Source organism: Acomys minous, assembly GCF_964271855.1.
Source record: "Acomys minous genome assembly, chromosome: 13".
Classification (NCBI taxonomy): Eukaryota; Metazoa; Chordata; class Mammalia; order Rodentia; family Muridae; genus Acomys; species Acomys minous.
The window spans coordinates 82,086,377-82,099,233 of NC_140495.1; the positions used below are offsets into that span (position 1 = coordinate 82,086,377).

The 12,857-nt window shown below is 47.2% G+C and overlaps 1 protein-coding gene across 1 annotated transcript in view; it reads right to left on the reverse strand.

Annotated features, from left to right (window-relative positions):
• Positions 1–12,857, reverse strand: part of RFTN1 (raftlin, lipid raft linker 1) — a 194,539-nt gene that overhangs the window by 41,553 nt on the left and 140,129 nt on the right. Inside the window, exon 7 of the mRNA XM_084753509.1 lies at positions 1,057–1,172. Coding sequence (XP_084609635.1) covers positions 1,057–1,172 — 116 coding nt within the window. The remainder of the gene's footprint in view (positions 1–1,056; positions 1,173–12,857) is intronic.

Below are 12,857 nucleotides of genomic sequence, written 5' to 3' on the forward strand. Positions count from 1 at the left end.
TCTGTGCCCTACCTAAATTTACCCTCAGTGCAGAGATGGGGCCTCTAAGAAGCAATTGTGGTTATATAAGGTCACAAGAGTAAGTCCTTGATCCATTAGGATTAATGTCCCAAGAGACGCAAGAGAGCTCATTGGCTTTTGCCCACATGCATACTCAGAGTGGCTGTCTACAGCCACATGAGAGCCTCGAAGAAAACCAGCCCCGAGTGGAACCCCGACTTAGGACTTTCCAGACTGCTGAATGGTACAAAACCCCATCCGTGGCATTGTTGTTATAGTGGTCCTGGCTGAAAGGAAATGTCCAGGGTGGGACCCAAATATCTATGTTTGAGATACTCTGCGTGTGACTTAGATAGAAGGTCACTCTTGAGAAACACTGGTCTAGTCATGGGCTGAGACTGGCTTAAAACATCCATTCCTCATGGCTGGAGAAAATCCAGGAAACCTCAGAGTGAACACTATTCCAAAGACACAGACTAAGATTTCTCCTACCCAGAGCCAGGTATGTAGTGGCTCATGGTCCTCACACGTCAAATACAACCTGCAGTACTCAGTGCAAAACCTCAGACAGGCGACTCTAATTGTGAAAGCAGCATTTACCTCATTTGATCCCTGAGACCCGAGAGTTCCTGTTCATTTCTTCCAAGGATGGTTTGCAGGAGCTGGCCAGAGCCACTACCTCTGAAAACCACGGAGCTCTTACTGTAACAGTATTGTGAACATGCCTCTGTATGTCACTTGTATTTACAATGAATGATATGAGCATAACCAAAGTGGTTTCTCTTTGCACCTAATGGTCTAACATATGCAAGGATACGTGGTTTCAGTTTTTTGGTTTTGTGTTTTGTTTTGTTTTGTGTAGAAAGAAAAGTGGAAGCCATCCCAGCTTGAGGATAGGGTACAAAAGAATTAGAGGGTCCTCACAGGGTTTTAGCCAGGTGAACTCCCTTTCAGAAGAGAGGCACAGCTGGGCACCAGCCTCGCAGTTGGCTGAAGCAAACCATCAAACACTCTCTCCCCAGACAAAGACAGCAACGGGGGCATCGCCACACTTACTTCCAGGGCTGTCCATTGTTCCACAACAATAGCGTCATAGCCCTGTGTGGTTTTGCTATCTTCTGTGGAGACGGCTTCAAAGATGAATACTCCATCTGTCAGGCCATAGAAGGAATCTGTGGAAAGAACAACAACAACAACAAAAAAATCCAGTTGGGCGGGGGTTGGGGTGGTGGTGGAGGAGTGTAAGCCTGTCTATGGCAGAAGTCTTACAAACAGCAGAAATTTTCACTGCATTCATTAATAATCCCAATCAGAACATCTTTTCAGAATGTTAATTAAAGATGGCACACAGAGCCGTAGAGTCTAGCCCCCATCGGAATGAATGAGACTAATTTACCTCGCACTCTTGAATAATATATCCTTGATTTTATGAGCCCAAATTTCGTTGTCAGCAATCACCATCAGATTCACGTGCTCACCTTCCTGCCACGCTCCCGTGTCAGCATGCACTGGGAGGAACTTACCCAGGGCAAAACACGGCCGCTTACACAGATTCTAGAGGAAAGCTACACTTAGGTAGAGGGGACTTTTTTTTTTTTTTTTTTTTTAAGGCAGGATAGACTGAACACACCAGATCTGAGCTTGTCTGTTGTGTTCCAGATGCCTTAATTCTGGGGCGTGGCAGTCGTAGTGTCGTTGCTGTACCAAGGATACCTCTGTCAGCCCTTGTCAAGAGTCAGGGTTCGGGAGGGGGGTTCCCAAATGATTTACCATTGGAAATGTTCCTGGGGCACTGCCAGTCAGAGTGTGGTATGCAATTCAACAAGCCTGCTTGGGATGGTCAGCGTTATCTGAGAACGTCTTAGTGATGAGGTCTATAGGGGCACAGGGCAGAGCCTCTGACATGCAGAACATGTGCCTTCTGCCTTCTCTGGAGCTGTGGTGCAGTTCCTCCTAGATTTGTTTAGATAAGACTATGAGAAAGAAGAATGATCTAGGGGTTGGGGATTTAGCTCAGTGGTAGAGTGCTTGCCTAGCAAGCACAAGGCCCTGGGTTCGGTCCTCAGCTCTGAAAAAAGAAGAGGAGGGGGAGGAGGAGGGGGAGGAGGAGGGGGAGGAGGAGGGGGAGGAGGAGGAGGAGGAGGGGGAGGAGGGGGAGGAGGGGGAGGAGAAGAGGGGGAAGGGGGAGGAGGAGGGGGAGGAGGAGGGGGAGGAGGGGGAAGGGGGAGGAGGGGGAGGGGGGAGGAGGAGGAGGGGAGAGGAGGAGGGGGGGGAGGAGGAGGGGGGGAGGAGGAGGGGGAGGAGGAGGGGGAGGAGGAGGGGGGAGGAGGAGGGGGAAGGGGGAGGAGGAAGACAAGAAGGAGAAGAATCATCTAGATGCTGGTGGCCTGACTCCAAGCAAAGGTCCCTTTTATTGGCTTGTGTACTCATCCGTGAAACTAGAATTTGGACAGATGCTTCTTTTTGCCCTACAGTCTATTCTGCAAACGCTGCACAGCCTCAAGGAACTGCCTTAGCCTTGCCCCCAGCTCAGTCTCTAGAAGAGGAAGGGGACCCAGGCTGCTTTACTCGCTCCTTCTACTCCCAGATAGGCAGAGAGGGAGAGCCCTGCAAGGAAGAGAGCTCTAACTGGAAACAGAGCTTCCTGCCACTTGGGTGGTGGGCTCCTGGCCTCACGAAATGGCGGAAAATATATGTCTACTTGTTGTTGAGGCCACCTACCCTGTGGGCTTACAAACACACACCAGCTGGCTGTTATAAGCATTTTCGTATTCTGTACTCAAGTCCTCATATTCGCAAAAGCAAGAACTTTACCCACCAACCTTTTTCTAGCACTCGCATTAAGTTAGTTTTAAGTAATTTTATAAATGATGCTTACAGATAAATACTCTTGATGGACATTGATCATTGTTATGTCAGACTAAGGAGTAAGATGAGGGAGCATCAGTAGGGCGGGCTTTCTGGGGTAGGCACTTCAGACGTTGTCAAGGTGCTCTCCAAGTCTTCTGAACAGCGTCAACGCTCCTCTGTCCCCACACCTCTGAGGGCACTGAACATTTGCTTTTCAAAATTTGCCAATTTGAAAAACAAGAGAAATTGGATTCTTAAAAAATTAGCCATGGAGAATTAATGTCTAGTTTGTTTCCTTTGCTCATTTCAACTGGGGATTTTAGAGTTTTGGGATATTGAGAAACATTTTTATACATAAATGGTAAGAGTAGCCCTTTGTTTACTTTTGTTGTTGCAAGTAACTTTCTCTGGTTGCTGGCTTTTTAATCTTAGCTGTAGAGAACATAAAAGCTGCAGTAGGTTGCTATGTGCTCACAGTTCTGAGTCCTTTTCTTTATTACTTCCAGAAAGCACTGGCACTTCCATGAATGCCAGCATGAGTCCTGGGGTTTCTGGTTTGTCTCCCTTCCCTCTCTGTGACAAAGAAAACTATCATTATTATGATGTATCTTATTACAAAATGTCCTTTTCAAATAGTCACTACAAATTCAAGTAGATTTGGGGGGGGGTCTTGCTGGGTAATCAGCCCAGACAAAAATGACAAGACCAGGTTCTATAAGAGACCCTGATTCAAAAAGTGGGGAGGCTGGAAGAGGTAGACACCTGAAGTCAGCTATTTCCATATAACACACACACACACACACACACACACACACCTAAATAATGTAAATGCTTATCATAGAAGATGGTTAAATGATCAAATCATATATTATCCTAAAAACAATACCATAGGAATTTAATCAGAGAATACTTAAGAAACAATATTATGGAGAAAAAAAAATACAGACACAAACATTGTCATTTGGGCCAAGTGTAAACTTTAAAAATTATTTATGTGTATACTGTGTGTGCATGTCACAGAAGATCTGGGGCTTGACTTGCAGGCGTTTGACAGCTACCTGACATGGGTGCTGGGATCCCCACAGAGGTCCCCATGATAAAGCATGTGTTCTACAGGCCAGGCATTCACTGGAGGGTTGGTGAGCAAAATGCATTCCCTGCAGCCTTAGAGTGTACCCTGCAGTGGGGAGAGACTCAGTAACAGAATGTCAGAAGTGACAAACAGAAATATAAGGTGGGTGAAGGAGTGAAGGTGGAGGCCATGGAGGTGGCTGTTTATGAAAGAGATGTTTAAGCTAGGGCTCCCTGCTTTGAGTGGGGACACTGTGGCAACTAGCTCTGGATAACCTAACACAATCTAACAACCATCAGTAAAGGGCTGTTTAGATCAGGTTGGGCTGGGGTGGGGGTGGTTGTTAGGACATCAGCTTGATTATTTTGAGATGAGAAGAGACGCATACCGTGGATGGCATTATTCTCTACGCTGGGAATCCTGAAGTGTATAGGAATGCAGTGACCTGAGCACAAGTGTGCATTAATTCTATTCTCTGCTCTTCACTGTAGATGTGTGTAGCGTGACTAGCCGCCATCTTGACTCTCCTGCTGTGATGGATTGTAACCTGGCACTAACGAGCCAAATAACCCTTAAGATGCTTTGTCGGGTATTTTATTACATCAACAGGAAAAGACACTAAGACATACAAAAATGCTCTAAGCAGGTGATACAGATTTATAAGGTTTGTGAGTTCCTGGCAGAAAGAGGACAGCCTGCATGCAAATGTAGTGTGTGTGGGGCGAGGGGGTTGGGATAGTTAGGGCAGCCAATAACAGATGAACTTCAGACTCCTAAGAAGAGAAGTCCAGCTCCACTTTAAGTTCCTGGTAACACCCCCAGGGGAGGGCCCCTGCCACAGAAGAGGCACGCAAGATGCCTAAGATAAGGCTTCCTCCGTTCTGATCTATGGATGCTCAACACTGGAAGACACACACTAGTTCCTCCAGGACTGTACAGCTCAGTACATAGTTCTCCTAGGGTCAATTTCTGTGGAGCCAACCAACAGCAGACAGGAAACATGAAAATCTGTGTTGAGCAGGAACACACTTTTTCTTTGCTGTTATCCCCTAAGCAATATGGCACGACAAACGCTCAGCATCTACACTGTATTACACATTATGGGTCATCCTAGGTGATTTAAAGCACACAGGATGGATGGATGGATGTGTGCATGTATGTATGTAGGCAGTAGGTATGAGCATCCGCAGATCTGAACATTTGAGGTGTTCCTTGACCTAAACCCTTGGATACTGAGGGATGATGGTCACCCGCCTCCCCAAGCCTCTACCTACATCTTCTCTATGGATGCCCCACCCACCCCCAGCTCTTTAAATTCGCCTGCTGAGCTATAAATGCTAAAATGCCCAATTCAACATGATTCATATGATGGTCTTTAGTCTGCCAACACTACAGCAAGGCAGAGTTGAGACTGCTAGGTGGAAAGATAAATACAGCCCCTCCCACCCATGTCTGCCCCTCCACCCCAGCCACTGCCTGCCTCCTCCCTGCCCCATGCCTGCTGCTCTACCCTGCTCTCCTAAGTACAGAAGGCTGAATCACCTACTTGCCTACAACAAAGCAAGTTCAGAATAGCTGTCAAAACTTGGTCATCTGAAACGGCAAAAAACGTCAGTGAACTCCAGAGGACAGACAGCTGGACTTTTAAGGAGCCGTTGTTTTGATGGTCTTGTCTACTTTCCTTCTCATTACCTTTACCGTTCAACCTCCCTGAAATGTGCATCAACTCGGGTATAAATAGGTCCACTTCGGAGTGAAGACTCTTGATGTAAAAAGGTTAAACCATCCTCCACCTGTGGAAAGCATTCTCTCGTCACTGTCTTTTTTTTTTTTTTAAGATGCTTTCCATGGTGCACAAAGGGTATGTGCCGGGGTTCTGCATAAATATTTGATGCTGCTCTTTTCATAAAAGGCCACCTTAATGTTCCAAGCTTGTGATTTGCAAGGACATGGGAAAAGATCTGCCACACCATCTCAAGAAGTAAATTCTGCACTCAGTCCTCCTCTGTAGACATTAAGATGGTCATGTTCACTTCTAAGCTCAGAAGGAGTGCTGGACTGTAAAGTATGTGCAATGTGCTTACCAGGATAACTGGCCAATCCAGTTTGTCTAACCTTTGCAGGTTTATACACTAGTGCTATCTGATTGTTCTTTGAACAAACTAAGGAAGGACTCAACTGCCCACCTTGCGAGGGCTCCTATTCTCTACGCTGATGTCAAGAATGGCTCCAGCCAACTCAACAACCATAACTATATGGGTAGTCATGCTGTCATGTGATCTCCTGAGAACATAATCACTGTTCAACGCACCCCAGATCACCACTGCTGCCTTCTCATACCCTGAGCACTCCCTGCGTTCTGGGGCTGTCACCTTCCTGCATTTCTATTCAAAGGCTACTGAAGGCATCACTCCTCCTCCTACGGGCAGGGAGCAGCCGGCAAGTTCAGTGTCTTGCAGACGAGGTGAGGATCTGATGAAACACCCCAACCGAAGCATCTTAAAAAGGAGGGCTTGTTTGTCTTATGGTTCAAGGTTGCAGTCTTATCCTAGAGGGGAAGGCGTGGCAGTAGGACCTTGAAGCAGATGCTCACACTGCATCCACAGTCTGCAAGCAAACAGCAGTGGATGTCACCCAGCTTGTGGTCACTCTGTCTTGTACAGCCTAGGAAGGCTCTCAAACCAGATGAACGGTGCCATTCACTACGGCCAGGCATTCCCTCCTCAGTGGACTTAGTCACAGCCATCCCCCGGGAGCACACACAGAGCCATCGCTCCCAGGCGAGTCTAGATATCATCCATCTGACAACTGAGATTAATTATCAGAGGAAGAAACGCTGCCCTCGAGGCACTGCGTTAGGCACGGATCACAGCTTCTCAGCCAGTTCTCCCACCAGGGGTAAATCAGGACTCCCTTCTGGTATACATAAGAGGAAGGCAACAAACATTCAATGAAGGGCTAAAGAGATGGCTGAGAAATGAAAAGCAATTCCTACTTCTCTAGAGGAACTGAGTTTAGTTGCCAGCACCCATATCAGCTGCCTCACAACCACCTCAAACTCCAGCTCCAGGGAATTGTATGCCTCTGGCCTCTACAGGTACCTGTACTCACATAATTGCACGCGCGCGCGCGCGCGCGCACACACACACACACACACACACACACACACACTTAAAATAAAGCTTATTTTTTAAAAAGTAAACGATGTGTACTGGCAAGGCGATCTACATCTGAAGTGTGGTTCATAAGAGGTTTCCTCTGCTGATGAAATAAGCCAATTCAAGATGAATTAAAAGTATAAAAGCAGGCTTATTTGGGGCAGCTCTCAGGTGGGTTCACTGGTCTCAGAGAACAAGATGAGGGAGTTGCCATGCAGACAGGGAGACAGAGAGAGAAGGAGAGAGAGAAAGGGCAGAGAGAAAAACAGAGGGCAGAATGAAAGAAACCAGTGACAGAGCCGAGGAAGACCACAGGGAGAGATTTGTGGGGTTTTTTGTTTGTTTGTTTGTTTGTTTTTTGGTTTTTCAAGACAGGTTTTCTCTGTGTAGCTTTGGCTGTCCTGGTCTCGCTCTATAGACCAGGCTCACAGAGATCCTCTTGCCTCTGCCTCCGATTAAAGGCGTGGTCCACTGCATCCAGCTCTGATGGTCTTTTAATCCACAGCATACACCTGGTGCACCTGGTGGCACCAGGTGATGATGTAAGCAGCTGCTAGGTCCCTGAGAGCAGTCCACTAGAATTGCCTGTATGAGGAACAGATTTAGGGGTAAGGGGTCCCGAGTTTGAAACCTAAGAGTTCAATTACCGCATAAGGAAATATTTACTGGGCCATTACAGTGAGCCAAACGGTGTCTGAGAGTCCAGGATCGGCCAAGGGTTTAAGCTCACAAGACCCTGTGTTATCACTAGGAGCACTGCACCATTTTCTCCCTGCTTTGAAGTTTCAGGGTTTAGCCACTATGATACTGACAACCAAAGGGTACAGGCCCCCTGTAAGGATTTATGAGATATCTGTATGAAATGCTTACGACATGTGACATTGTATTTGAAATACATATACTACGGTTTGGATGGGAAATGTTCCCTGAAGCCTCATATGGTAAAAGTGTGATTCCAGCTGCTGGGGTTTCTGTAAGTATCTGGGTCACAAAAGCTGGGGTTGGATACACCTATCAAGTCATGTGATGGCATCTCTGGGGGTTAGGTGCATGCCTACACATGCAGACCTTGTCCCCAGACCTTCTGAGCTGCAGGAGGTGAGCAGCTTTACCAAGTTATGGTCTCTGTCATGATGCCTCACCACAGCCACAAACCTCAGAGCTGTCAACCAGAGACTAAGATCACTAAAAGTACAAGCTCAAACAAATCCTCCCGGCTCATACTGCTGTACTTAGGGGAGCCCTGACAGTGATGGAGAGCTCGCTAAGGCAGTGTATAGATTTCTAACACAAACAGCCTGCCAGCCTCAGGCGACTGGACCAGCTTGGTATCTGAAAAGATGGTACAAGACTCGCCATTGCGTTGACTGCATGGCTCTTTTTTTGTTTTGTTTTGTTTTGTTTCTGTGTTTGTTTGAGATAAGGTTTCTCTGTGTAGCACTAGCTGCTTTGGAACTGGCTCTGTAGACCAGGCTAGGCTCAAACTCAGAGATCCTCCTGAGCACTGGAATTAAAGGCATGTGCCACCAAGCCTGGCTTAGTCTATCTGTTGTGTGTGATGGCTACTCTTGCTCATCAGCCCAACATCTGGAATCAGCTAAAGCCCTTGCCACCAGGTCTATCTGCGAGGCAGTTTCTTAATCAGATGACTTGACTATTCAAGTCAGGGCTAAGCCCTCCTGGTGGCTGCCCATTTGCTTCAGCCTGCTTGCTCTTCCACTCACTGGCAAGTTCATCTACCCTACTGCTGCAGCCTGCATTTGACTCAACTACTTCAGGACTCTGCTGACTGAACCCCAGCAGCTCTTCAGTAGCCTTCTAGGACCCCAGCCCCACATGAGGAACGGTGAAAAAGACATCTAGCCTCACAGACAGAGTGAGTACTGGATTCTGTCTTTCGGCTGTGAGACCACTGTTGGACTAGACTGACTGCATCCTGCGAGCCAGTCCAACCATCAGTTCTTTCAGAGAACCCTGGCTAACACAGACTGGGGTGCAGCAGAGGCATCTAGGAATCTTGGGGTGATACATTCTTTCAAATGAGCAGAAATGGGGTGGGGGAAGATGGCTCAGCCCTCGGGAGCACTGGCGGTCTTGCAAAGAAGCTGAATTTGGTTCCCAGCACTGGGCATATAAGTGGTATGCATACAAACATACAGCCAAACACTCATATACATTTGGGGGAGGCGCAAAATTAGAGAAGCACCCAGTTAAGATGACTCATATCGATGGGTGGTGGTGGCACACTCCTTTAATGCCAGTGCTTGGGAGGCAGAAGCAGGCAGGAGCTCTGAGTTCTAGGCCAGTCTAGATGACAGAGTAAGTTCCAGGACAGCCAGGGCTACGTAGAGAAACCCTATCTTAAAAAAAAAAAAAGGCCCCTGTGTGATGCAATGGACAAATGGACAGAACTAGTCACCTAGAATATATTCTAATCAAGAGTCCATTTGGCTGTCTTCATATTTACAGGAAACAGTGGCTAGAAAAACAGGCCAAAAGGACATCAAAGTAAGAAAATGGCTCTTTTAGGCAAAAGCGCAGATGCAGTGATCCTGGGCTGCTGGGCTGGATTCTGGCTCTAATAATCAGCTCTCAGGATAGTTTTGAAACAAAGGGAGTCATGAGTGCTAGGGTAGGAGAGGGTAAGGTCAGAACGGAAACGGGAAGACCACAGGGCACGTGGGAGCCAAGACGGAGGGTGCAGAGAGAAGGCCAGGGGCTTACAGAAGGAAAGTACCACAAACAGATTAGATACATGGGAGCCAGCTGAGTTCCAAGGCTGCAGTGGGAGAGAGGGTAGTGAGTACACAGCTTCAAGGCCTACTGACAGTAGCAGAATCTGGAAAGCTTGCGGTCACGGGGGACAGAGCAGCTATCTGGAATCTTCAGAAGTGTCCAGCCACCCCTGCCTTAGCCCTTGGCTTCTGGAATCCACTCATGGCCACCCCTCCCCCCCAGCCAGCTCAGCACAAGGCCTTCCCTTCTCACCCTTCTAGAGACAGACTCATTGGCTGGAGAGCACCAGTGTCTCCTCCCCTGCACTGCAAAATAGCCCTGGGGCTCATCCCTGCCGTCCTCTCAGGCGACTTTGGTGCCTCCCTCTCCCCACTCCAAGGGCCACCCAAAATCCACTTGGGAGGACAATTTCAGATCAAGATACCTAGCCCCCCCCCCCACTCCTCTCCTGGTCCTTTCTTTCTTCTTCCCACTTTCTTGATACCCCACAAAGACAGCAACAGGTTATGCACAGGGCCACCCTGCCCCCTCATGCTTCCCTTCTGTGCCATGTGCCTGAAGGACTTGGAGCTAGACACGTCCCTGATTGGCAGATAGGGGTGGAGCCCAAACAGATAGTAAAGATGGCTAATTTTCCTCTTTACTCTTGACCTGAGAAAAGGGCCAGGGACCAATTACCTGTCCTCAGACCAATCTGACAAGTGCTGTGGCCTGTCATCATCTTCCCTGTCTTTATTCAAACTGACTAACTTTAACTTAGGGATGAGGACATCTCAAAGACCAGCAAAACTCCTAGCCCTCAAGGAAAGATTAGATTGGGGCCCCTCTGTTCTGCAGGAGGATCCTCCTGTGTGCCTTACTCTGTGTTTCTTCATCCCTCAGAAAAAGCCCCTCCTCCCCCAGCTAATTCCGTCTGCTCTATTTGAGATTTTCCCTGCCCCTACCTGTTGTGCCTTTAAATCTTTGCCTTTTAAATCTGTAACAGTCCCAGAAAGTGGACCCAATTAAGACTCTTAGATGGCAACATGCCCATTTGGGTATGAATTAAACAAAACAAAACAAAACAAACACCCCTAGGACAGGAACCCAAATTTTGACACTGAACGAACCCTTCTACATCCTGGGAGGGTAAAAATGGAGGCTCGACTATGTGCCTCAGACTGAGGACTTACCTTATTTGTGGGACAAAGTTTTCACTAATTATATAGCTCTGTGGAAAAGAGTTTTAAAGAGGAAAGTAAATACCCACTTAACAGTTATGACAGATAGCTTGATTCTCCCCCTGCCAGGTCATTAGCAAGGATACTTAGCCTGTTTTTTCTTTTTAATTTTTTTGGGAAAAAAATTTCCCAATTTTTCCCTGTTTCTTCCCTGGAGGGTGGAAACCCTCAGCTTTTTCAGAGCAGAGCCACCCTCACCACCCTAACCCCATTTCCTCGCAGCAGAAGACACAGGTGAAACACCATGTTCTGAGTTCTGAGTCCTGCCCCTAGGCTTTCACAGGGCTGCTGCCGGTACAAAGCTTCCACTGCAGTGATACGGGAGTCACATTTGCAGGGACTGTGGTCACAGGGGGACATTTCACAATCTGTCTTCAAAGATGGAAAGCTAGTTTGATGCAGCTGAAGCCAGGGGAGACTATAACAGCATTTTACACCTGTGAGGCCAATCTGAAAACCCTGAAGGGCTCTGTGTTTTGTGATTCAGGGTTGGTGAGGGAGGTGAGGGAGAAGCCCAGAGGCTGTCTCAGCCTTCATCTTTCAAGCCCTAGTCAAGGCATGTCAGTGGTTTTGGGAGACTGCATGCCATTCTCTCTTGGGCTCATACATGGGGCAAAGACATGATAACCCAGTGTTGCTAAGAAGAGGAAAAACAATTACTCAGTGGCCTTCTGAGTAGCTGCCAACAGTAAAGTCCATCTTTACTTAAGGTGTTAGGGCAATTAATCACAGGTTTGATGAGAAGAAACATTAAAATTTCATCTGGTAATGGAAAAGGAACAGCTATTGCTCGTTTCCCTAAAGAAGCAGGAGGTGATCCCTCCCACCCCCACCAGCCCTCCATCTTCCCCCCTTCCACCCCCCCCCACTCCTACCCCCACCCCACGCTACCCCATGCTCATTACTGATGAACTGGACTGCAATCACCTACTTCAAGCACGTCCTGCTCCTGGTGTTTTATGGTGTACCTCCAAACAGCCTGTGACAACCCCTGGCTTCTGGGGACACTGGAGACACTCAAAATAAGGCTTCCTTGTAGGTCAAGGAGTTACTAGATCTGTTACTGGGGAACGAAAGTTAACAAAACGTGCCCTCTAGAATTGCACTCTCCACTAGTGGCATAGAGCTATTTACATTTAAATGAAGGAAAAGTGAAATGAACTGCAAAATTCAGTTTCTTTTCTTAAAAAAAAAAAGATTTATTTATTTATTTATTTATTTATTTATTTATTATGTATGCAGCGTTTTGCCTGCATGTATGCCTGCACGCCAGAAGGGGGCACCGGAGCTTATTATAGACGGTTGTGAGCCAACATGTGGTTGCTGGGAATTGAACTCAGGACCTTTAAAAAAAAGACAGCCAAGTGCTCTTAACCTCTGAGCCATCTCGGTAGCCAGTAAAATTCAGTTTCTAAATTAAAGGGGCCTAAAATGGCTGGTGACTACTATATGGGATGACCCAATCCAGGACATTCTACCATTACACAAAGTTCTACTGAAAAGTATTGTTCTAGATGCTTTTCTTGGTCCCTCAGGTGGCCAGTGTTACACATTCACTCACCGTGCCTGCTGATGCTATAGAGACCTGCTGATAGGATCACTGATGGTAAATAGAAACAAGCAGGGACCTCGCATCCAAAACTAAGACCTGTCTGTGTTTTATCATAATCCCAGGCTTTGAATCACCCCAGAGCCTACATGTTCAGAATGACAGATCTTTATTGTAAGAATGTTTGCTTGGTACTTCATAGGCATAACGTTACTGTGTAACTCAAATGCTGACTTCTGTACTCTCCTCCCGTACCTGGTTGCAATCCTTGT